Source organism: Lonchura striata, chromosome 1, assembly GCF_050655825.1.
Source record: "Lonchura striata isolate lonStrDom1 chromosome 1, ASM5065582v1, whole genome shotgun sequence".
NCBI lineage: Eukaryota > Metazoa > Chordata > Aves > Passeriformes > Estrildidae > Lonchura > Lonchura striata.
In genome coordinates, this window is record NC_140703.1 from 107023241 (window position 1) to 107050776 (window position 27536).

A 27536-nucleotide genomic window follows, 5' to 3' on the forward strand; every position below is an offset into this window, starting at 1 on the left:
AAATGCATTGCCCAATGCCCTAAGTTGCTTTGCTGACACAAAGCTACACTCAGATATTGCAGTGTCAGGTTAGTCAGCAAGATAAAAGGATGGCATCATGAGCTTCATAAGCAAGTTAACCCAAAGGTTTGAGGAGTCCTAGCCAACCTAAGTGATGAAGTCTGTAGTTCTGCTACCTCCTTTCATCTCTTCTTTCTCTCTCACATCATTTGATGCTTCTCTGAAGATTCCTGGTTTACAACAAAAGTGAATAGCACACCCATACAGTTCAGGGAAATAAATGTCTGCTCAGGGCTGGCTCAAAGTCAGGTAGAGGCAGAAGTGGAAGTAAAACAGCTCAGTAGATGTTTTTCAACTGTAGAATCAAACCAGGAAAAAATTAGAAGCTAAAATCTAGGGAGGATTTATGTTCTTTCAATATGTTGGAAAGACAAATATTTAATAAAGTAAGCATAAAGATGTACCTACACTACAATCTTCATGTTGGATCTGACTTGTTTTACTTTAACAAATCAATCTTTTCATCTACCTGTGACAATTGAAGTTAAATTTCTTTTGGTGGACACCTGTCAAACTGCTGCAGAGATTCATTATTTTTAGTCCCTTGAAGAGTCTGAATGGCATCTTGCATTGGCTTCTACCATACCTTCTGTTTCCTGCACTGCTAATTAGCCACTTCATTTATAATGAAGTATTATAACCCAACTTTCCTGCCTTTTGCCCTCTCTTTAGAGCTCTCTGCAAATCTTAGTTACCATACTACCACATTGATCCCAGTTGTCTTGTCTTGGGAGATGCACCAGCAAAGAAAATACAACATTTAGAATTTCTTAACTAGCACAAAATGCAAAATCCCTGTGCTGTTCGAGTTCTTCCTCTCAGCCTTAACAAGTCCTATATTTTTGGGGTTTATTGTGAGGAGGGGGTGTCTTTGTCTTTTTCTTCAAACAAGTGGTTTTTTTAAACTCTGCTTTGAGAACTGCTGTCCGTGGAGCAGTTGCCTGTACTTCCAGACACAGAGTGGAGAAAATATAGTGGAGTTTTTCTTGAATGTGGTTAATGCTTTAATTCTCCTAGCTCCTGAGTAGTGCATCAGATCTCGAGTATATGAGAATATACTGATATTTCTGTCAGGCTAGTTCTTCAGAAGGCCCTTGGTACAATCTTGTCTCAGCTTATGAAGCATGATGGAGAACAGAGTAAAAATAGCTTTAGAAATAAAGACCCTATTGATTCAGTAGATCAAACCAAAATTTGGAAATAGATTTTCCTCAGTGCATACCTTTTGTATTGGATTTCTATTAGAAGTAATGAAAAGTTAATGTTTTTATGTGGTTTGAAAAGATAAGGCCTGTAGAAGAGTGTAGCGGATTATAAACTTCCATAATATTTTGGTGTTGTTCTAAAGAGCCTTAATTAACTCATGTGCAGCTACTCTCTACACGGGCCTGTGCAGTGGCATGAGTGCAGGTTTGTGCAGGAAGTGAGCCATGGGTTCAGGCTCCTCTACCTGGCCCTGAGAGTGTCCCCACGGGAGGTGCCCAGTGCCTGGGGTGGGACTGCCCTGGTGCCACAGCTGCTCCTGCCTGGGGCGTGGGAGCCCTGCAATAGCCCCAGCCCGTGGGGACATGCAGCCCTCCTGCTGCCCCCAGTGAGTCTGCTCAGAGAGGAAGACACTGCTTCACACAATTTAATGTTTTTAAAGAAAAAAAGAAATGCAGCGCAGTAAGAGATTTAAAGATTATTTTGATGCTCCTTAGCCCTGTATTGTCATATATGATCCTCCAGGCTTTGTGTCATAAAACTGAGAAGGAGGCAATGAGGATTTCTGTCATAACACAAGTTGGGGTGCTCTGTTCATCATTGAAACCATAGCTTCACTCTACATTAGCTATATAATTATCTTACATTAGCTATATACATAACTACATAGCTATATGGCTACGTTAGCTATATAAATGACTTGAATTAGCTATATAATTAACAAGTTCTCCTGAATAAAAAAAAAGGTAAATTGAATCCTGTTTTCAAAAAAAAAAAAAAAATAGCCAGGTGTTTTTGTGCAGGAGGCAACCTTTTTACTCCTTTTTACTAGTTACCTGACCTGCAATAAGTAAACAATTGAGAACCCTTGATAATTCATATCTAATTAAATTGCTTTCATGAATCTGTATGGGCATAAGAGTTAGTAGCAGTGCTAAGAATAAGCTATCGGCTCTCTCGGCAAGTAGGAGTTGTCACGATCCGCTTATAGCGGGGTGTCGTGATGGTTCGTTAGCCGATCCCAAAGTGCAAAAGACACTCAGCAGTTTAATCACAACAAATGCACCTTTATTAAGGGCCAAAACAATAAATGCGATAGTGGGTTCAGAAAAGAAATAAGAAGGATAGAGAGAGAGAGAGAAGGGGGGATGGGAATAGCTACCAACACAGGCGGAGTCCTCACTGGTCCGGACGATGTGGATCCGTCTTGTTGTGTTGGGGAGAGTCTCCAAAGTTCTACCTATCCCAGGGGTCCAGTTATAGTCCACAGAGGGAAAAGGGGGGGAGCAGGCAGAACAATGAGAGTCTATTGAAATTGCTGTGGGGGAACAAGTGTATTTACAGAACATCATCTAGGCTGAACAAACACAATAAGGGATAAGTCCATTGAAGTTACTGGAGAAGAACAGGTCAGGTCATTCTCTCCCTTCGCCCACTGTTTGTGGTAGGAGTCTCAGTCTCAGTCCTTGCGAAGAGGGTTCTTGATCTCCGTCTGTCATGGTGGTAGTGAGGCAGATGAGGGGTCTTCAGTGAGAGACCACCAGAGTCACCCCAACAGTTCATTTGGCTTAAAGGTGGAGAGTGAAGCAGGAATTGCAGTAGGCCGCTCGGTGCTGGGTCCACGCTGGGTCTTCGCCAAGTCCTTGCCAACTCCTTGCCAAGTTCTTGCCGGGCCTCGTTGGGAACAGCACGTAACGGTGCAGCGGCTGCACCTGCACTGTTGCCTTCTCCAAGCCGGAACTGCAGAGGGGGAAGGGAAATCCTGCTCGTGGCAATCGGCAGGCAAATGAGTGAGGGTCTTCAGACGGCCTCTTACAGGAGTCATAAGTTCCTCATCTATCTCTGCATTCTCTGGACAAAGTAGTTAGCATTGACAAGCCCTCAAATCAGTAGTATTGAAAGGGATATATTCTGCCCTAGTAACACTGAACATGCATAGACTTAACAATTGCTTAAAAATAACCTTTCTGTTAGGGTTTTTGTCAGGGTAGACAGCATTTCCATTTCTCTGGGGATTGTCCTCTGCTTAAACTACTACATGTTTCAGCAAAGTTTTTTGATATTATGTTTTTTAAGTTTGCAAGAAAGACTAAAACTTGTACACATATTTAAATTAAAGGAATTACCTCGCCTGTCCAAATATACATAGCTAAAAAAACCCTATCCTTGTAGCAAATTAATTTTTAAATATTGTAGACTGAAATATATTGAAATACTGCCTATGCTTCATAAAAATTAAAAAGTTTTAGTGTCTATCTGACAGCAGACACAAAACCTAGAGTATATCAGAGAATGCTAAATGCTTATCATGACTTCTACTTTAAAAGCTGTAAATTAATCAATTGGCATGGGACCAAAGCACATTTTAAAAAATATTTATATTACAAATTGAAGTTCATCGAGTCATTGAATGATTTGGGTTGTAAAGGACCTTAAAGATCATCCAGCCCTACCTTGGGCAAGGACACTTCACACTGGACCAGGATGCTCCAAGCCCTGTCCAACCTGGCCTTCAGCAATGCCAGAGATGGGCACTGACAGCATCTCTGGGCAACCTGTTCAGTGCCTCAGCACTCTTACAATGAAGAAATTTAAGTTAGTTGATAGAGACAAGATAATAGTCAAATCTCTGTCAGTATCTAATGGCTTGTATATAATGGAGCGAAACGCTTCTTGGTGAACAGCTAATACTTGTTCCATTAGAGCTGTGCTAAGATCCTCAATTGCTAAAACCTTAGGATTTTCTTACTACACTTGTTTTCATTAACTGTTCATTTGCACATAATTACTGACAATGCATGCACATTAAACAGAAAATAGGCTTCTGTCCTAAATGGACAAATGTCAGTATAGAATGTCCTTTTGCTGGGGCCCCATTGTATGGAATGATTGCAGCTATTAGGCATCACAAAACAGTAAAGTGTGCACAACTGTGAGCAGGATGTGCGAGGCAATGAATAATGGTCAATGGCTGGAGCAAGGATGTTATACCTGCATCTTCTGTTTAAATGGGCTGTAATGCAGATCTGTGAGGCACCTCACTCTGAATTCTTACATTCTCCCTATATTCTCTCCAGTGAAACTAAGGATGGCAGTTGCTAAGGGGGCATTTCAAGCATGATTGTCTCTGCTTGACACAATACCTGCAACTAAAAATCTTTAATTTAACAGATCTTCTATTTCTGATTTTTTTCACTCTCCTAAATCACATTGTGTCATAAACCAGCAACACTGATATAATGAGTGTGTTTTCATCTCCTCTAAACCCTTCCCTTCCCTGAGAGATAACTGCTCACTTTGAGAATTTAAGAGGTTTATTAAAGCTTAACAAAAATACAACAAAAGGACTACATAAAGAAAAATGCACAGCACTGGGAACTGCCCTCGTGGGTACCACATGGCGGGCTCATCTTCAAGATAGATGCTCTGTCTTTTATATACCCCTGGGGGTTGCATCAGCCAGCCCTGGCCCCTTCCAAAGTCTGTCAGTCAGATCTCCTCTGCCATTTATTGGTGGAGATTGCTTTCTTGTAAATTGACTGGAGGTCAGGTGTTGCCATGCCACACCCCTTTAGCAGCAAGCTTTTCCATTCCCAACTGCCTCATGGAAGGGGCACATGTGCATGCCTTGTTTTAGACAACCCAGGCTGTCTGATGGCAACAGTGCAGAGGGGGGAAAAGGGAACTGTGGAGAGAACAGAGGACATCTAAACTACAATAACTTAACTATGTATCACTAAAGCTTTTTTTAATATTCACACAATAGTTATCCCTTAATTGCAAGAGCAAATAATCTCATTATTCCTCTATATCCCTTCCCTTCCCTTCCCTTCCCTTCCCTTCCCTTCCCTTCCCTTCCCTTCCCTTCCCTTCCCTTCCCTTCCCTTCCCTTCCCTTCCCTTCCCTTCCCTTCCCTTCCCTTCCCTTCCCTTCCCTTCCCTTCCCTTCCCTTCCCTTCCCTTCCCTTCCCTTCCCTTCCCTTCCCTTCCCTTCCCTTCCCTTCCCTTCCCTTCCCTTCCCTTCCCTTCCCTTCCCTTCCTCTCTATTTTTTTTTAAGCTCTATGCACTGTCATGAGCCACGATGCCATAGCAAATGAAGCACTTGTGTCTTTTATATCCACCTCAGAATTTCTTATTCCAAAAATGGTGGGCAAATGTCAGTATTTATTCTAGGAATGCTTATTGTCTCCAAATAATGTTGAACAGGTGAAACAAAATCAGTATTTCTACCTGTTATGACTGCACTGGCTGCTGAATGAATTCTCATAGTACTATAATTTGTTTCAAAATGACACATTCTGGGCAGTTGCTGGTGCCATCACTGGTGAACTGACCACTGTCTATGCTTTACACTCTTGATCTCTCTCTTAAACAACTCTTATATTCCTTTTTTTTTTTTTTTTTTTTTTTGGTTTGTTTTGAAGAAGTGTTTTCCAGAATGTGTGGACTTCATAGACATCCACCTCTTATTTTCAGAGGCAGTTTCATACAATCAAAAGTATGGAATGAAACTATTCTGCTGCCCAGTGTCAAGGTCAGCTGTCCTCAGTCATTGTGTGTAAGTGTTGAATGTACTTTTTAAAATATTTTTAGAGCCTGAAGATAAAGGTTACAATTACCCTGCTCTGTGCACATCTCAGGATATCCACTTTATTTTAGGAAGTGTAGGCTTGCTGGTATTCAGCTTCTAATCTACTATAATTGATAGATCCTTTCCTACAGAACCAATACCTAACCAGCTGTTATTCATCCTCCCTGCATTTTGTTGATTAAATCTTCTTAATTTGCCAATTTACATTTGTTTCTCTGAAGTTTTTTTTTTTTTTCATATGATTTCTGTAGTCTGTCAGCATAATTTTCAATACTGTCACTGACCTCAAACAATGCAATTCATCCCACCTTGTTTAATCTGGAAATGTAACAATCAAAGCATTTTTCCCATCATGTAAGCAATTAATAAATAATGCTGCACTAACAACAGGAAGAGTAGAAGTCCATTTCGTATCTGGCCTTCCAGAGTATTGGCCTTTCGTCATCCTGAAGAAACAATGGGAGACTTTCATTCCAGAACTGATTTTGGAAGCCATAGTTCACAATTAATCATGAGAATAATCTCCTTTAGCTTAATGTAAAAAGAAAATTAAAAAAAAGAGATGCTGTGGTTTGACATGGGAAAAAGAATCTTCTTGGAAGGAAGAGGTCAATTTGGATATTGACACTTGGAGTGACCAATTGAGGGTGGACACACCTCTGAGAACACAGTAATGCAACCCCATAAAACGTTTTACTTCTGGTTTACTTAATACCTCTTATAGCTCTTATTAATCTCCTGGTGTTATAATCAATGAAGAGATAATAAGATTTGTGTGTGTGGTATGAAATTCACTGCATATGACATAAATTTACCTTACATCTTCATCCACTTCTAATCCATCAATCAATGTGTGAGCACAACAGCCCCAAGCAACTGAAAGGTAGGAACAGACAGGTGACTGACACTTCTTGTGGGTCAGAAGAAATCAAAAAAATACTGTATTCCCAGTTCATTTGCAGAGGCTGGGCTGGCTGCTGTTGGAGAGGGAGTGATCTTCTTAGTGTGCCTGTGGGGAGTATGTACTAGAATCCAAAACCCTCTGTAAATAATATAAGCATCAACTGTTGTTGCATGTATTTTTAGAATGTACCAAAAATCTTTTATTTTAGACATAATTTCTCAAGGAAGTAAAACCTCAGCAGTGTTATTCTCATATAGATTTTGTATTTATGATTTATTGGCATTATAGTAGTCAGTCAATAGCATAGATTCATGGGCAAATACACTTATGCTAAGTTTTGAATTCTGCTGAAACTAGATGCATTTCTGGTGAGCTTTTAAAGCTTCCTGGGGGCTTTCACAATAGGAGCTGATAAAATTTTATGGAATGCTCCATTTTTATGTTTAGAGTATGATGGGAATCATTCTACCCAGTACAACAGGGCAGAAATTAACAGAATAGTTTTGAATGAGCTACCCATAAACATTTGCTGCATTTATTTTACAAGTTAACATTTTGCTCGTCACAAACTGTTCCTTTGAAAGCACACAATGTGTGTACGTGTTATGGAAGTACAGCACATGCCCAGGAAATGGAAGCATTATTTTGTAAGTCTTCTTGATTTGAAGGAGTTGAACCCTCATGTCCCAAATGCCTCATCCAATTATTTTGATGACAGCAATCTCTATAATTTCTGGAGAAAACAAGGTGCTGTGCAGCTGTGCATACTAAATCCAAGGGCCTGGAAAAAGAAGCAAAAGGAGACAAGTTCTGGCTTAATAGTTTCAACACTTCCATAGGAAAGAAAGAGTCCCAGGGTTACAGTATTTTCTCCTGTTTTTTCTGATGTGCATTTCATCCATTTTAAGACAGAAGGTTTTGAATTAGTGACTTGGAATTCCAAGCCTGACCTACCACAAGTAAGACCAGAGTGATTCTCAGTCCATAAGCATTTGAAATTTAAGTTTTGAAAAGTTACATAAATATTTGTTATGGTGGAAGAATATATTACAATTTTCTAGAGAAGTTATTTTTGTAAAGGTTTTTTATATTTGATCATGTTTCTCTAATCAAGATTTTGAATAATATCATTGTAACATCACTCAGCTATGAAAATTGCTAGCAGCATACTAAGTATACTCCAATTAGTTTTGACCTGAAACTTGTGATACTTAACTTGTGACCTGAATATATGTAAACGTTACTTGATTTATATTTTCCACTGTTACAGGCTGAAATTATAATTTTGGAACACCTATTGTTAATTATCAGGATGTTGCAGCGTTAAGGTCAGATATTACGTATTTAATAAGTTCTCATTAGTAGCAGATAATTGGTAAACTGAAAGCTCTGCCTCTTCTAAAACCATCAACTTCCTCTTAGTGTCAAATCATAAAATGCAGCTATTAATAAACAGTACTGTTCAGCAGCTTAAAACTGTAAATGTCTGTGAGAAAGCTAAGTGCAGTAGTTATTTAGGCCAGCCACATTGCTGTGTGACCTTGGATCTCAGTGCAGGCTGAGATCACAGCTGAAGGTAAGCAATAGTCATAGATCTGCTACTTTCCACTGAAGCAATGAAAGTTTCTCCTGTGTTGGGTTTATTAGGTAGCTGGTTGGTGCTAGGGCAGTGAAATAGAAAGCAGAGTTTGGCTAGAAATTAAAGGCATTGAGATATGCTTTTCAAGAACTAGCTAAACAAGATCAAAGCAACAAGATCAACACTAAAAATGAAGCAGGGCTAAGGCATGCCATCCCAGGCAGAATGATGGGTCTGGGCAGTTTCAAAGTTATCTTGTTCAGTGCAGCAAAGTGCTCTATAAATTTAACAGGATAAGTTTTAGTCCCATTTGCAGTCCTTTCTTCTTTTCACGCTCCTACTCTTCTTCATAATAATACAACAGGACTTATGAAATTGTGATGTGATTGACAGTATTGACTTATATTGATGGGGTGCAGAACAGAGCAAAAAGAGCTGCTCTGCTATACCCACCACTGGTATAGTTGCATATCATCAGAGCTTGAATTCTTTACAAATCAATTTAATGATGATAATTTTTGTAGAAATTGCTCTGCTTTAATTATGGTACACAGGGTGACGTATCAAAATGGTAAAGCTGCCTTATCCTTTGTGTGTATATTTCTCTTTAGGTCCTTGTTGATATTCAAATGGACTATTCATCATATGTACTCTTCTCTTTGTCAGGCAGTAACTTGCCTGTGAAATCTCACTCAGATTCTGAGTTGATGCTACTCAAATATTTTTATATGTGATCTTGCTTATAGTCTGCTGACATCGTAAAAGAATTATTTCATAATTGATAAAATAGTGAACTTCCAAAGTGTTTTATTATTATTTCTGTAAACACAAAACTGTTTACTATCTATGCATTTTCAAAGGGAAGTAGCAACTCTTCTCAGGTTATTTATAGTATTAAAATGTGAGAAATTTTATCCCACTTGAAATGAGCAGGTTTGAGACAGACAATTGGTGAATATTGGTTCTGTATTTCAGGCCCTTTTGAGGAGCAAGGTGTCAGGGTGTGGTGAAGATGGACTGTCCAACCCTGGCATAGTCCTGGCCTCACCCCTGGGGTGCAGTTTCACAGTCTTTGAACGTTGTGGGTGGTTATGGGGTCTGTCCACAGCCTCTGGAATGGCAGTGGTGAGCCATGGCCAAGGGCTCTAGCCAGGAGCAGAAGTTGATACGAGAGAGGGCTGGAGGTAGCACGTGTGTGAGCAATCCATGCTGAGATGGGCTGCCTTGAGTATTGGCAGCACCCAGGTGGGGCCAGAGGTGGAGCTGGAGCCCAGAAGTCCTGAAGTGTCACAGAGACATCCCCAGAATGAGCTTGTCCCTGGCCCAGCAGGTGAGGTCTCAGGGTAGGCTGGGCAGGGACACTCAGGCTCACTACTGATCTCAGGGCCTGACAACAGGTTGTCAGAATCTGGTTTGAAGAAGTGTAAAGGGCTTGTCAGTCTGTGAGAGAGAGGGGATAAATGAAACACTTGTTTCTCCCTTTTCACAGCTCTAAAGTGCAGAGGGAGCTCATATAGTATGAAGTGTAATGCAAAATTACAGACAACTTCCCTAACATCTCAAATGGCAGGATAGGGCAAGCATTAAATTAGAAACAGGTCATGTGTAATGCTCTCAGATTACCTTGTGTTAGCAAAATTGTGTTTCAAGTATCAGCTGTGGAAAACCATTGATGTTGGTGTGATGTAAACTGATAACCTGAGTGGTGGTAAAGGGGGGTTATTATTTTGTGTATAAACATTCTGTCAGAATATGAACAGTGGAGCTTCAATCCTCCATATCCTTCTGTCTTTCATCTTGAGGGAAAACATCTTTCTCATTAGTAACTCAGATGGAAGATACTGTTGCCTTAAGTTGTTGCTTTCGTATTTTCTAGATTCTGTGCTGCATTAGTGTGTAACTTTGAGCTTCATATAAAGTGTTAGCAAGTTCTCTTCACAGTTTAGTTAGACCAAACAATCCTTTTCCAGCCTGAGAATACTTGCAGCTTCAGGCCCAAAAAGTATAAACAACAGAGAATTGAGGAGAGCAAACTGAGAGGATGGGATATCATAACATGAAACTGTAATTTGACAATTAACCTCAGTATGTAATGGACCAAAACTTATAAAAGTATAAAAACTCGTGACCCAGAGTCCATCTTGGGTCCATCCTGGGTGGAGCCACAGCCAGGCTCTTGTACTGCCTTTGAAGACTTTTTAATAAATACCTGCTTTAATCTTTTAACACTGTCTAGCCTCTATTCTAGGTAACCTCTTTAGGAATAAATACTATTCCGGGAACTTTTGGAAATAAATCATTCCTGTAATGTTTATTGATAAGCAAAATATTTTAAAACTTCTCCTAGTGTCTGGAAAAGAACTTGCGCATTTTATGAAGTAACTATTCAGAAAATTTTATGAAGACTGAAATTTTAAAAAATACTTTTATCATTACATAAGCTCGAAATTAGAGTTAATTTAAGTTACATCTTGCAAATTTATTTTTTGAAGCATATTATGTTGTTATATAACTGCTACTATTCATAAATTAGAAAATGAAAGTACTCATATAGGAACTAGAGAATCCAGCTGTTCTGCCATGGTTTTGCTGCAAATAGCTAGTCTTTGAAAACTTGCCATAAAGAGGAGCTTGAATTCCACAAATCCGTAAAGTGAATATAATTACTACAGATTGGAAGAGGGGTAATATAGCCTCACTTTTTAGAAAGGGAAATAGAGAAGACCTCAGAAACTATAGGGTGGTCAGTCTCACCTTGGCAAGATCATGTAGCAGATTCACCTGGAATCTGTGCTAAGGCACATGGAAAATAAGGGAGTTGATTGCTGACAGTTAACAGGGGTTCACTAAGGGCAAATCATGTCTAACAGATTTGAGGGTCTTCTGTGGCAAGTTTACAGTGGTGGTGGATGGGGGAAGAGCAGTTGATGTCCTCTACCTGGACCTGTGTGAAGCATTTGACACTGTCCTGCATGACATTCTTGTCTCTAAACTGGAGAGACATTAAATTGATGGGTGGACCAGTCAGTGCATAAAGAATTGTCTGCATGGTCTCACTGAAAGAGTTGTGGTCAATGGCTTGATGTCCAAATGGGGGCCAGGAACAGATGGCATTCCCTGGGGGGTTGGTACTGTGACCAGCACTGTTTAACATCTTCATCAATAACATGGACATCATCAGCAAGTTTAATGTCCCTTCCAACTCAAAGCATTCTGTGATTTTGTGTTTCTGTTTTCTACTGCTATTGCAAATAGTTCAGGAGCTCATTTAGATGCCTGAAGATACAAGCATAATTATCCAAGAAAATTATACTTGCAGTATTAAAACCTTGTCAGTTTAGGCAAAGGTGGAATTTCATCTTGATACAAGAACAAGGCTACTAACTCTCAAAAAGCAAAGATACAGAGTGGTCAAGGAACCAACACACGAGCAGATAAGTAGTGTTAGATGTCTTGCATCCCAAAATCATGCTATAAGTTAAGTGATGGTCACCAATGCACACAGATTTGAAAGAAAGGCCTTTTGCTTTATGTGGAAGGGCAGCATTTCAAAATCACACTGATATCTTTGAACTTTTCCTCTTTATCTGAGTATAAAAAGGGATAACTGTTTTATTTATTATCTTCTATATCTCCCTTTAGATGTTAAGTAACACAGCAACCATCTTCTATCTTTGTTTAAACATTGATGTTGAGCTAAACTTTCTGATTATTGCCTGTTAAGTTTGCTGTAAGGTTCCTATAATGTTTTTTCTTTGCTGTCCGGAAAAAAAAAAAAAAAGGTTTCAAATTTTTCCTTAATCCATTGTCCTAATTTGTACAATGAGAACACATTTCTTATGTATCCTACTTGATATGTTGGAAACATCAAGTATTTTAGTCCCTTTTGGTTACATTTTTTGTTGAAAAAATCCTTTCTTTAGTTTCAGATTCTTATTTCTTTATGATCATGAGTTGTGAATTATTAAGAGGGGGTATTATCTACTTCTAATAACAATACAAGATTGTTTTAAACTTAGGCTGATGTATTTTTTATCTTAAGTAAAGGCTTCTAGAAATGAACAGAGACTTTTCTCCATCCTTTGTTCCCTTATCCTGATGGTAAATATCTCACTGCCTCACTATCCAAGGATTTTCTTTCCTGCTCTATTTGCATCAGTACTTCTGACTGACTGAGCCACCTTGGTGAATTATCTGGGACTGTCAAGGGTACCCTGCTGACCTGGATCCCACAAGATCCTATGAGACCATTGGCAAGAGAGGATCATCTCCCTTTTGTATGTCTTTGCTGAATCTGTATTTCCTCTTCTTATCCCCTGCAGTTCCCCAAAATACATGTTGGATAGTTTTCAGCTATGTGAGTATTTCAGAAGGACAAGATGTCCAACTGTTTATTCAAAAGAGTTTCCTCTAGCGAATGACGTGTTAAATTTCAACTATCTGCAATCTGCTACAATTTATTTGTCTCATAATAGAAAAAGCACAATCCAGAAATCTTGTTCTTTACATAGTACAGAAAAAAGCCACTTAATGAAATATTTAGAAACTCATTATGCAATCTAAACAGTATGAAAAATATGAATGTTTCTAGTCCATGTTCCATTCAAATACTATTGTTGACATTACTTTTTTACAAAAGACTAAGAAAATAAATATTCAGCCCATATCAGAATTCTTTTTCATTGTAGAATAATTTAAAATTCTTTTATATGTTTCAGTGATTCATGTTTCTTAATGGAAACTTTTGGGAAAAGTAGATTATATTTTCATATACAGAAATACATGGAATAATCTTAAATTTCTCCAGATAGATTGCCTTCTTTACTATACCTTGTATTACAGATGGAGTCAAAAAAAAGTATCTTTAAAGGAAGGCAATAATGAGTACCAGGTTTAATAGGAAAACCTGTTTCTGTTGGAAACCTCTCCAAAGGCTCCACTGAGTTCCTATTCACAATGTGCCCTGCAGGACAGGTGTCATATTGGCTTTTGGATATCTCAGTTTAAAATACTGTCACCATTCCTTCCACCCTTACTAATCTTCTTACCTAATCTTCTTTCCCTTTTTTTTTTTTTTTTTTTTTGTCATGAACCGCAACATGTTTGAACTTAGGAAAGCTGCTTAGCATGGAGGAGCAGGGATGATTTGGAAAGCAAATGCAGTAGCTTATTGGCTTCCTGTTGCTTTTGCCTGGTTTTTCATGAGTTCTTCATAATTTGATTGCTGAATCCTTTTGTTTACTGAGAGTTTGGAAAGGACTAATTTAATGGAGTTTTGTATTTGAAACTGGTAAATTTTCTTTTACTTACCATTTTAAGAATTGCTAGGATTGTCTTACCGTTCTATATCAGCTCATGACAATGAATTGACACATTTATAAAATCAGATTGTTTCTAATATTAGTTTTTCCTTGCATTTTAGGAATTTAAACCTTTTTTTTTTTTTCCCCAAGATGTTTGAATTGTGTTCTGGACATACCAAATTCTCCTTTACACCTTGTGAGATCTAATGTCATCCTATTCAGGGATTTGTAAAGAACTACGACATAAAAAGAGAATATTACTGAACAGGCATTTTTGTCATTACTGCAGAACAGTCACGAAACATCTTGCAGATTTCAGAGGATGTAGCAATATTCTTTTTCTTTTTTCTTTTTCTTTAAAGGGCATATGAAGAAAGGTAATGCAGCAGTTTTTAACATGTATAAAAAAAACACTCTTCAAAGTTAGAATAGCAGTATGGAAAGAAAAATTATTTTCAAATAATTAGTCAACAGACATCAGCTAGCAGTTATAGGCTAACTGAGAATCATCCCCTAAAGTTATTTTAAGGGACCAAGCCCATGGAAAATTTCTTACTTCAGTTAAGTTTGATTCAAGTATTGGGAAAGGCCCATTATAAGTACAATAAGGAAATCAAAATTTTCTTTTCTACTTTTCTGCTTTATCAGGAACTACCTTACTATAATGTAATGTAATGTAAGTTAATTCAATATCTACTGAGCTGTTTTGGAAAGCATGTGTCTATGTGTATGCATTTTCCTCACAGTGAGTATTTATGACAATCAAAGAGAAAAAGCATTCTTGGCATTTCCCCAGAGTGTTAGTTTTGATATACAACTGTATTTCTATTTCTGTCTCAACTGAAAATTAGATACTTTCTGATGTAAATGCTATGCTATGGCATTTTGGTGTCAAGCAGTGACACCTTCAGAAAATAATTTTTTAAAAAGTTATTCATATGCCCAGTTAAAATTTGTGTGCAATATATTTCTGCAGAAATGTTTAACATTTTTTCAGTGCTTTGGCTCACACAAACAAACAACCCACTACTGAAAATTTCAAGTTGTGAATACTGCTTAAAGATGAAAAAACAATTCATCTTAGGTATTTTCTAAAGAAAGGCAGCCAAAAATCTGGTTCTAAAAGACTTAGTTTACTATTCACCCTTGGAGTATAGTAGTCTTATACCCCAAGGGTATGCAAAACATGTTAAAATAGATTCAGCTTAAAAACCAAAAATTATGTTTATAACTACCATATATTGTCTTGGCTTTTTAGTGGAAGTAACTGAAAATCAGAAAAAAGAACAGCCATAAAAATGACTTTTGTAGATGTATATGTAAACTATCTATCTAATTATTGCTTAAAGGAACAGCAGACTTGTTCTGCTTGTTAAAATCAGAATTTCTTAATGTTATTTTAAAAAAGAAATATATTCTGGCTAAGCGACTAGTAAAATAGTCTCTTCCTTAAAAAATTCATTGCTGAAAGAAGGCTATTTCCAATGCATGAGATATCACACTCCACTTAGTGTTAAGAATTTGACTTCTCAGAATTATGCCTTTTATTTGTTTTCTAGTTTAAAAGCTACCTGAATATGTTACAGTGTCTAGGCCTCGGGCATACTCATTGCAGCAGTGAAGGCATTTTCTGTTGACTTTGTTAACTTGTTGTGAGATTCCCCTTGGGATGTTCCTTTTATATTTTCTTCTGACTTGCTTATTTTGTTTTCACAACCAATTTCACAAGGGTGACATTTTCTAGAATAGTCAATTTCTGAGGCATTCACCCGGAACAAGGGACAAGAGATGTTAAATATCTGTTTTGAATCACTCATATGAATAACCTGAGGCGAATTTCCCAACCGCCCAGACAACTTCCAGAGCTGTGAGGCACCAGCTCCAGTAAAATGATCTTTACTTCTTTGCATTTTCATTGGTTGGGTGTTTGGCTTTTAAAAAGTAGAGAAGATCAGAAATAATTCTCCTCCTTCACAAAAGGGAGTGTAAACAGAAGAGAAGGGTTGGAAGGCTCTGGGGAGAGCCTATGTAAGATCTGATTTGTTGCTTATATTGCTGTAAGGAGCCAGTGGCTGCTGTTGAGAGCCATCCCTCCCTTCTTTTTTCCCTTTAGCAGCAAGTTCTTTCTGGTATTTCCAAAGACAGCAGCAGACTTTACTTTCTAGGGATTTATCACAAGTCATGTAGGCAGCAGCCAGTTTAGCTTATGCCTTTAAGTTAGACCTGAATCTCTGAGAATAAATGCACATGAGAATGTTTTCCATGGTGATATGTTTCAAATGTAATTCCTGCTATATTATTAAAATAATGGTTCCCCTTGTTGACTTGACAACTTAAATTAGTGATATATGCATGGACCAAAAGAAGATTTTAATTTACTGAACAGTTTCTTATAGATATTATTGCATTTACTGAGGCTTGCTTTGAAAAAATCAATCTTTATAGTTACTCCACAGTTTCCCTACACAAATAGCTATAAGTACAAATAAATACATTCATACACATACATATGCAAATATATGTATATATTTACATTTATTCACAGTGATCAGCAATATTATCTTTTGATGTGTGGTCAAAAAGGATGTGTTTGGATATTCTTTCATAGTCTGAACCTATTTACTGGATTTGTAATTGTGTAGTAAGATCCTGTGGTTTTTTGGGCAATGTTTATTAGGCTCACACAGTGCAAGGAGCTGACTCTTGCTAGTTCCCTGGAGGCTGAAGATATCAGCTTCAGGATTTCCTGTGGCATCAGTTAGTGCAGTGACTGAGAAATGAGATTTTGATTTCAGAAAGCTTGACTAAGGTCTGCAGTAAAATGTGGCATAACACATTGTGGTATCTACTCACTGTGCTCCTGGAAAATTAACCTTTATTGCCAGCTTCTAAATTTCTTAAGATCTATATTATTTATAACTGCCAGTGGTCATGCTACTTTGTTAAATTTTAAACTTTACTAAAAATGTTTGCATTACACATAATTTACCTCCTAGCAATCCCATATTTCATATTTAATTTCTAAATTGCCTAAATTTTCTGAAGTAGCGTGTGAATGTAGGCAAGTTACTCTTTCACTGTGATGCTGGAATGCTGAAGTCAAAGTCCATGAATGAACAAATACTTGAGTATTTCTCTGTGAGTACAAATATTGTTATAAAAAATAAGATATCACAAACTGTTGTCAAAATATCTCCCTCATCTTTATTAAATGCATAGTGGTGAATGTAACAGATTTGTGCTTGGTTCTGAAATGTCATGAAATGTAAGGCTTTAATATGGATTATATATAAAGTAATAATTTTAAGAAATTCTTCCTATAAGTCCTTTTTATACCCCTCATGTTTCTTATTTCTAACCTGTTATCTTCTAATATGAGGACATTTTAATATATTGCTTTCAAAAATATCTTGGGTACTCAGTAACCTGATTATCAATGAAAATGCAAAAGATTCATGGTCTCTTTAGAAATCAAAACTTGTACTATGTGGCACCTTCTGAGATTTTTTCAGTTCCTGTCCAGTGCTATGATTAATGGAGGTGAATATCAAAACCACATTGGTTTAGTCTGGGTCTTAGTTATAATATTAAAGAACCATTGATCTCAGCCCTTTCTCATTCCCATTAGGCAGGAGTATTTTTGTGTAAGCTACTCTAATGAATATAGATAGCACAGATAGGCTGCTGTCCAGCTTGAATAGGCAGATTTGTCCTCCTTTCCTCTTCCAACTGAAATATGAGATATGAGCTCTATCAACCTATCCTGAAGAAAGTTGATAATCATCATGTATAGATGACACCCTTATTTCCTTATATAAATGAGGAATTAACAAGATTTACAAGATGTTTAGTCCCTGCTTTCACCAGCAGCTCATACCACTTAATACCCAGAGTAACTAAATAGAAATTCAAAGCTTTTATTCACATGTTGGAGGTGAAGGCTAAAGCACAGTCTGTGCTCTGCTTATCTCCATTCTAAGTAACATTCACTTGTGATTTAGTGCTGTGAATATGTTAGTTTGAAAGTGCATGGGAAGTTGCTCACCTAGAAGGAAGTTACAAGTGTCTCTGCTATTTACTGTGATGTGCTTTTCTCTCTTCCCAAGAAGATGATCAGATTTTATTTAAATCAAATGTTCATTTTATTGTGAATCTTCTGTTCAATTTGTGGTGTTAATAAATTAGAGAAAAACTAATGAAGAAGGGCATTACGTTCTTTTTCATGTTGATGGATGGAAAAGATTGTATGATAAAAAGAAATAAATACATGTTTTAAAGTTATAAGTTTTAGTAGAGACCCCATGAATTTTCAATGTGTAGACAAAGTTGTAGCCTAAGCTCCAGGGTTAAATGTAGTGTGTGCATGTGTTTGTTTTAAAACTATTTTGGTTGGCATACTTTTTAAAAGAAAGATAAAACATCTTTAGTGCTCTAAATTTCTCACAAAAACTGTATTTAGCTTTTCCACAATGTCAGTCTTATGATTTTTTACTTCAAAGTTTTTTCAGCACCAATGTACAACCAGTGTTTCTTTCTATTTTTTGGTACTCCAGGAAGCAGCCACGGAAAGACAGAAGATGAAAGCTCCTATTCCCAACTTGATTCTCTTGTATGCTACTCTGACCCAGAGCTTGAAGGTTGTAACCAAAAGGGGATCAGGTAAGTAAATCTTTAACTCTGTGGTTACATTGTGGCTTGGAAAGGAGTGCGTAAAGTTTACAAGTATACACCAGGATGTTGTTATGGTGGTTTGGAATACAGTTAAGTGCATTTCAAATTCTGCAGCAAGAAGAGTTGGCAGCTTCTACGTGTTTTTAGATTGTTGTCTTCTGTGGACTTAATGAAAAAAAAAATCAGATGTGAAATGAATATAACTTTTCACCTGCTGAAGGAAAGTTATTCCTAGAACTTTTTAACTTAATTAAAAGACTACGTTGCAGTCAGTGTTGTTTGGTTACTGGATTTATCTGTTTCACTATATACTTTGAGAAATTAAGATTATAGTGTTTGGGTTTAAGCAACAACAAATAGAGCAAACACATTAAATTTAATAGCCATGAAAAGTGAACAGAAAAATGTGTTTTTGAAAGGGATATAATACATGGTTGAACAGTTTAATTCAGCAAAGAAAAATAGCTGTTATTCAGACAGTTGGGTAGTTTTGGATTCATTTTTTATGTGTCACCCTGAAATTCTGATTTTACTTTCTTTGGCTTTTCTCTGGGTAATGAAAAAAATAGGATTCTACTTCTGCAACCTATCTTGCTGTACTGCACTAAAGAAGACTAAGTCCTTAACAAAAGCCTTAATTCCTTGTTGGTGGGATAATGAAAGTCTTAATCCCATGTTGACTGAATTAGTTAATTGGGTTTGTTGTTAGTTGTAAGTTTCCTTTTGGCATCGGAGTGTTTTAGGTAGCTTTTGTTGTGATGTTCCAGAAGTCTGTCTCTGATTTATTTTTGTCTTCTGGTTGGTAGTAGTTGTAAATGGGTGCTTGGGGAGAACACAGCTCTTTATACATTTTTGGCAACATCTTAAATTATACCTTGCATTTTCAATGGATTATATTTGTAACAACAGAATGAAACAGATTATGTCGCCAATATTTTAGTAGTTGGAAATGTTGGTGTAGAGAAGGCAAACGCAGAGTACTACTACAAAGTAAGGTATTCCTTAACAAAAACTTGAGAATAAAGTATATTTGGGGTTATTTAAACTCAAGAAATCTGAAATACACACTGTGTGCAGAGCAAAGGATCTGCTGATAAGTTGACGTGTTTATAGGCTGCTGTAGCCTTGATAGATAATGTAGATACCCTTTGAATATGTCTGTCTAAGATTGTCCAACTTGATTAAGATTTAATACTTTTAAGCTTGAAGTCAAGGCCCCTTAATTCAAATATAGTAAAAATATTATTGATCTTAAGGTAAATTTTACAAAGACTTTGATTTTTAAGGAACTAAAAAAAAGTTTAGCTGTCACCTGTTACTTGAAATTGACACTGATAATTTGAGTTGTCTTTCCATTTTATTTCATAACTTTTTGCCTGTGTTCTCTTCATTTGATTAACCAATGCAAGGAAAAAATGGTAAATATACAATGAAATTTATTTTTGGGAAAGTAATATAATTGCTGTCCAACAAAAGAAAAAGCATACAAAATTTTTCAAGACATAGAATTTGTTCTCATCCAGATGCTGTAATAAAAAGGAAAAACTATAATGGAAATCTTTGTATCATACCTTACTGTACCATGGGATCTTGAGGTTTTTGCATGCTTCTCCTGTGTAAATCTTCAATTAAATGTATCACCAAGGGGGCAGTTTGTCATACTGTGTGTGCAAAGGAAACAATCTCTAATTTACTGAAATCTCAGATCCTTCTGCCTTTGGCTTCTTTGTGATTTAAGATTTGAAGAACTTCTTCAGTGCTAGGTGGAATGTAGTAGTGTGTGGCGGTTCTTGGTTTGCTTTTGTTGTTGTTTGGTTTGATTTGGTTTGGCTTGGTTTAGTTTTTTTACCTCCCTTGGGTGGGAGGTATGATTTTTGCAATCCTGAAGTGTTTCTACAAGGAAAACCTTATTTAAGAGAAATTTTAACAAAATAAGATTGACTTACATGTACTGTGAAAACATAAATAGTTTCCAAATATTAGTACAATGCACAATTGGAAGCAGGGGGAAAAAATCAGCCTGGAAAGTAGAACTTGAGTTTTATGTGAACATGTTAGCCAGAGGCAGAGCATGGTGAAGGCATGGTTTAACTCTCTTCAGTGAGTTCCACTTGTGAGTGCATTTTGTCCTTGAAATGTCACCATGAAAGCAAAGAAAAAAAAATTAAAAAGTAATATTTTATACTTGCAAGTTCTTATAAAGTTCTTATAATTTTTGAGATGTACTGCTTTTCTTTACATCCTTCTCTGTTATAAATTACAGGAATATAATAAAGTTAAAGAAGTTTATATCAGTATGCTAAATGGTTGTTCTAACGGCTTTATTCTTTCTAATTCACTTTTGTTGAACCTGTTTTTCATGACCAAACCTAAAACCACAGAACTTGTATTCTTTTTTTATTTATTTATTCAATGTATATACTTCCATATTTATTAGATATTTTAATATATTTATTAAATATATAGTATCATGTACTTCGTGTTTATTTTATATTCATTATTTAATACTAAAAAGAGATCTGTCCTTGAAAATATGTCAATACGGTCAGAGTACTTGACCTCTTTTCTATGTTTATTTATCAGCTCTGCTAAAAAGATAGTGATTAATAAAATGAGTTTGTCAATCTGGTGGAGATACATTTCCAACAACTTCTCTGTTTCTCAAGAACTTCAGAAAGTCATTTTCTAAAACTTCATTGCAATTCTGGCCATCTATTGGCTTTCAGGACTGAAGTTATATCAAGTAATTAGTTATATGTGGAAACAATTAGAATCAATGTAGTATTCTTGGTTTTGTTTGTTTGAAAAGAAGGTTAAAAGACTTTACAATATAAGAAATTTTAGGTTCTGCTACACTGGATTTGATCTCTGATCATGACAGCAGTCCTTATACAAAGCACTTAAATTACTTCAAGGTAGTCTTTGAATCTTTCTACCACTGTGAGCTATGTATCAATTTAATATAATAATATAGGGAATAAAAGGAACAGTGTGAATAAAATATTTATTACATTAGCCAGAAAACATGCTTTAAATTAGTTTGCTCACAGCTTTTCAACTTACCTGTTTAACACTTGAACTTGTATGATTGTCTCTATCTGACAGAAGAGACGTTTTTCCCCAGTTGATATTATAAATAAGTTCTGAACAGTTTAAGTTACTCTTTAATATATGTTGGATTTCTTTTACATTAAGAGCATTTGATAACTCTGCTTGTTACATGAGAATGGATAGATGAGCAGCAGTACTAAAAGTTCCAGTACTAAATACAGACGATGCAAGAAACTTCTTCCTAATCTGAGTACTTCTAAGCACACCTTAACTTTTCTGTCAAGTAGAGTTGACCCTACAACACCTACAGGTTGTAATGCCTTCTCAAGAAAGAAAGAAAGAAAAGACTCTGCTGTAAGCTTCCCTGCACCAACCACTAACTTCACAGTGGGCATCATGGTTATTAACTGGGTATTTCAGGTACTCAGTGAGGTCTCCCTGAACCAAAGAGGTTTCAGAGCCTGCAACAGTAACTGCAAAGAGGAACTTTATTTTGTCAAATTATAGATTTCAGATAAGATTTGCTAAATGGGAAGGTGACTCTTGCACTACTTCTCAGTCCTTTAAATATCTTAAAGCATCTTCCTTCATGAAATAGTTCCTGTCTTACCACTGTGATCTGCATGATGCAAAAGAATAATAAATACTTAAAGTCTACATATTTTGATTTATTCAGCATATAGTTTTACAGGAATTGAATTAAACTTCAAAAATGCAGAAGATAATGCCTGTGTCTTAGCATGAAATCAAACTACATATAAATGCGTGCTGTGCCTAAGAAGTGTGTAGATTTACTTTTTGTGCAATTCAGTTCTGTCCTTGATAATATTTTGAGAACTTTATGGTAATGTATTTCTAAATATTTTCCTTTCAGTGACTTTTCCTGAAATTATCCAGTTTCACAGTTTGAACTAAATTGTTGATTTTTTTTTTTTTTTTTGTCATGTGTTTTTACATTCATAGAACTTAGATTTCTAAAACTCTCTTCTTTACAGGTTGAATGGTATTTGATCACTTACTTGTGCTGAACAGAGTTTTGGCTTATGAATTATTTAATATTCATCAAAGAGGAAGTAGGTTAGGAAAGAGAGCCTCATGCTGATGCATATAGACTTTTTTTCCCTATAAGATATATGTTAAATGAAATACTTGAACACTGCATTGCCATCTGGTGGTTTTTTCCAAGGATGCTGAATAGACAAAAGAAAGAAAGGTTTGGGATTTTTTTCTTTTTCTTCTTTTTTTTTAAATATGGTAAAATGGAAAATGTGAAAAAAAGTATGAAAAGAGATGTCATTACATAAAACAATCATGAGCTGATCAGTATATTCAGGCAGTATTATTGTATTAGCTTTTTTCACGCTCAGATTGCCTAATAACAATCTGGCTGCCTTGTATCAAAGAGGTGAGAGTTGCTATTACTGCCTCTAGTTTCCTGCTTTTCTACAGATTATTCTGCAATATGAGTTAATTAATATTCTGTTTAGTTCTGCTTTCGTGAATAGAAATTTTCTTTTCTAGATCATATTTATTCTACAATGAATGATTTAACTGGAAGGAAAATCTTTCTAGTGATGGGTTTTTGGAATATGTATGAGATCCTTCACATCATTATGATGAGATTAAAGCCTAGATATGTATTTTGTTGTGTTGCCTTAGCTATTATTACTCAATATGGGTGGTTCGTGTCATACTTGGATGAAAGATCAATATTATGAAAAAAAGGTAGTAAAGGCTTTGACACTGAGATGCTATTTTTGAAATATTAATTTTAATGAGGTAAAAATTATTCCAGATTTTTCTTTCTAAAAATAGTGTAACTCTGAGGAACAGACTGGAAACACATAATAAAGTTTCAACTAGTTATTCTTTAAGGTTATATTTTTCTAAATTATGGCCATCCATGATTTTTTAGGATATATTGCTCATGAAATAATAAGTTTATTTTAGATAATTATAACAGTTGTATAAAAGAATATCTCTGAATAAAAAGACAGTTGCTGTTTTCTGACTTTTTTTTTTTAACTGGAAAACAAATATATCTGTGCAATACTATCCTTAAAAGCAACCATGCCAAGATTTTACACCTAATGAGGAATGTCATAATGAGAACTCAACAATGTAGTTAAAAAAAAGTAAGGAATATAAGTCAGTCAAGACAGTATGAGAACACTTTGCATCTAGGAAGTTTTTTAATTGACTTCACTTATCTGTACTTAATAATTGAACTGTCACTCTTTTATAGAACATATATATATAATCCAGCTTATAAAAAGACTTTGAGAAATTGCACATAATTAAGTTCTGAGCATTAGAAGAGATCTGGTACCCAGTATTTGAGTATTTGTATTCTTAATTTATATTTTGTAACCCTTCCAGGTGAGATTTGGTGTCCTAATTGTGTAGTACTGCATAAATAGTCATATTCTTCTTAGTATCTCCCTTTCAGTAATTCCATTCTGTTTTTAATTCTGCATGTGTTTTGGTTGCCTAAGTATTTTCCTTTTGGCTTCTTTTCAAAAGGTAATTAGTTGATGGATGTCATATTGGATCTGTTATGCACTGAATAGTAATAAGAAGGTTCAAAAATAAATTAATATACCTGTTGTTCTTTTTCTTATACAATTTATGAGCAGAACACTTACAAATGCCCTACTCTAGGTACTGTGAGCTTGGAGCAAAGCATTATGGATATAAATAAAGGATATGCTTCTTGTAATCCATAGGAGTTTAGGTCAATTGATATTAATGGCTCCTAGCTGTTGTTTTCACTCCATTACAGAATGTTAATTTCCCATTATTAATTGATGAGACTTGTGGCTTGTTGTGTGGTTATGCAGAAACTGAAATAATATTTAGAGTCTGTGTCTGTTTGATGTACAGGATTAACTTTCACAAGCAATGACTTTTTAAACTGGAACAATCAAGACTACTGTTATTACTATGAAAATGTTTTTTCTATCTCTCTGTTTGGTGACAAGGAGAAAAAGTACAGTGAATATCAGTCCTAAGCAAATATATGTGTACCTTCTTATGGCACTGGGGAATGGAATTATTTTTGCATCATGACCTGATTAAAAAGTGAACCTTGCTTCTTATGAGGATTGTTTCAAAAAACTCATTTTGAATTGGTACATAAATATGCAACCTAATTTATGGTTGTAGCTGTGGGGCTGAATGGGGAAAACTCTGTGAAATTTTTTTTTTGAGGGAGAAGAGACAAAAAGATGAGAGTGAATCTTTACAGTTCAAAACACTATAGAGATAAACAGAAATCCTTGTTTTATTCTTAGGCAACTTTCTTATATTGTAATCTATTAATTAATTCCATAGTGATTTTATTAACACTAATATTGTGCAGGTTTTTATTCTAAATATAAAGTATGTTTTAGTTTTCTTTTTGCACCTGTTCTGTTTTATTTAAAGATGGTTATTCCTCCCCATTTAAATGTGTAGTAGAAATCACTGTTTAATTTTTAATGTTACAACTTCCTCTTCATAGTTGAAGAATTAATTAACTGAGTGTATCCACTTTCTTGGATTTTTTCTAATTACTCTGCAATAGATAGTTGTATGTCAGTGGAAAAGGGAGTTTCTTGCTTTTGTACTTGCACATTTCTTTTAATGATAAAAACCTTCTAAAGCAATACAGTAATGAGGTCAGCTGAGATGAATGATTTCTTGTGCCTGCTGGGAGGGAAGCCTAGATCATCTAGCGATGCAAAGACTGTTTAAATGCTGCTCTGCCTCCTTCTTCAACACTTTTACTCTTTGTCCTGAACTTCTGCTATCTGTCTAATTCTGAAGGGAATTGTGAGGCCTTCTGTAATTAATATAACCCACAGAAAATTTTTGTATCTTGCTATTACTGCATGGCACCAGGATGTCAGAAGAGTAATTAGTGTCCTTTAGCCACCTTATTTAGACATCAAAAGTATCCATAGCCCCATCCTGCAGTGATTCTGACAAAGCCATTTACACCAATTTTGGTATGATCCTCAACTTCTTTCTAGTTTATGGTGGTAAACCTCCATTTGAATCTTGGTAGATGAAAAGGCATGACTTGCTGTTTGTGAATCAAGAGATACTGAAAGAAAGTAGGAATGAAGAATCAACTTATTTAGTAAATTTCTGTATATTCAGGAAGTTAGAGGGTTCCTTTAGAATATGGTTTTGAAGCTGGGCATGGGGATGGCTTGGTTCCAGTGGTCTGTACTCTGCTTTGATAAGATAAGGATGCTATTCAGTATGTCAGATGAACAGCAAATAAGAGGATTGAATACCAAGGGGTGGCAGAGAGACTATACTGCAAAGAAAGAAAGAAATATAATTCTGTTCCATTGGAGGATTTGGGCAGAAAGGAATGATTGCATCTCAGGCATAAATCCTTTGTGACACATTACTTACTTTGGAGACACTGTAAAAGCAGAAACTGTTACTTGTCCTGTGAGCATTTGTGAATAGGATGGCTGGCATTTTAAAAATAGTTATATGACCTTTTGTTGTTTCCAGGATCCATCCTGATACTTTTCAAAGTCCTGGGAGATTGTGAGTAATACCACAGTATGTGAAAGGACTGTCTGTGTTTTGGCAAAGGGTCAATGTTTTAGAGTGTGCAATATATATTAAGAAATGACTAATGATAGGAAAGGAGACAAAACAAAATTGGAAGCCAAAGGACAGTAATAGATATTCTTACATAGTTTGGTCATTGAGTTTTAGTAGCTGCTCAGGATGACTTTTCTTCCACAGTCCCTGTGTTCCCTGGGGAACCATTAGGGATTGTTTTACTGATTGGCATCTGTTGGTAAACAGCCTAAAAGATTTGAAAGTGCCAGTGACCTTTGATCAGAAATCACTGTTGTAGCAGATTTATTTATTTGAATATTATCCTGTCAATTTTGTGTAGAATAATGACTGTGGTAAATAAGAAGGAAAAAACCCTCAAGGACAAGTAATGGCTATATGATATATTTCTGTTTTTTTATTTAAGTGTACTCAGTAGTGAAAATTATTAAAATATAAAAATAATAGCCATGACAATTAATTCTGCCCATTAGAATATAATTTGTTGTTATACTTAAAGAAAATTAAAATTGATGACATCTGTCCTATTAAAATATTCCTGACTTTCTCTTCCTGAAGGCTGGAGAGAGAAAGTGCTATAAGTGCTATATACACAGATATATGGGAACCAACTTAGCATGAGAAGAAAAGGTTGTCCTTTGCAATTCTGAATTCTTCAGATGTTTGTGCTCAGACTTGTTTCAGATGTTATGGTCTTTACTTCAAAAGCAGGATACACAAGGTCTTGTAAGATTTGTATTTTTAATTTTTTTTCAAAGCTTTTTTTTTTTTAATTATAAGGAGAATTATCAGAGTGCTGTAATGGCAAATTACAAGACAGTTTTGTTAGTTGAGAGGTGTGTCCTTCTGTAATTCCATCATCTTGCTCTGAAGGCATAACTCATTTCAGGAAACTGTTGGTTGTACAGATGCAAAGCAGACAATTGTATTGAAGTGATCTGAAAATTCATTTAGTGGGTTAGCCCACTTCCACAAAGGACTCTTTTTCATCCTTGACAAAAAGGAGCTGTTTTTACTCTCTTGAAAGTAACAGCAACATACGTGCCTTGGTTAGACCAAAAGAGAGCAGTCAGCAGTAAAGCTGTTGTTGATACTACTTTTTTAAAAAGTACAAGGTAGACTTGTCTTAAATTCCAGAATTTTTGCTGAATGCCATTTGTGGTATAACCCAGTGTGAACTGTGAGGCCAAAACAGAGAGACAGGGAAAAATAATTCAAAATCCCTGTACATATATGTAGAGATAGCTGTGCTATGAGGGAAGGCTCAGCTCCTTCCTATGGATCCTGGAGCCTACAGAGATGCTGTTGAGCTCTCTCACACGTGATTACTGGGGAGCTGCACAGCAAAAGAAGAGGGAAAACATGGAACAATAGTGTTAACCTCTGAGCTCTTTCTAATCAAACAATCTGAGCCAGGTATGAGAAGGAGTCAAGCTGCCTTTTCTAGAAGTGACAAATGCGTAGCTCATGGGTTCACAGGGGTCAGGACAGCATGGAGGCCAGTCAGTTCATTATTTTCCTTCTGATGACTGTGCCAAGCACTTCACACACTCTGAAAAAAAATCACTTTTTTTGTATCATATGTTC

At 36.0% G+C, this 27536-nt stretch overlaps 1 protein-coding gene across 3 annotated transcripts in view; it reads left to right on the forward strand.

Annotated features, from left to right (window-relative positions):
* The window catches only part of IL1RAPL1 (interleukin 1 receptor accessory protein like 1), a 678558-nt gene that overhangs the window by 68390 nt on the left and 582632 nt on the right, over positions 1-27536 (forward strand). For 2 of the 3 annotated variants that reach the window (XM_021552988.4, XM_021552991.4), the window contains exon 2: positions 18194-18299. The exons of the other annotated variant lie outside the window; for it this stretch is intronic. In XM_021552988.4, coding sequence (XP_021408663.1) covers positions 18218-18299 — 82 coding nt within the window. In that variant the 5' untranslated portion in view covers positions 18194-18217. The remainder of the gene's footprint in view (positions 1-18193; positions 18300-27536) is intronic. 3 annotated transcript variants of the gene reach the window in all.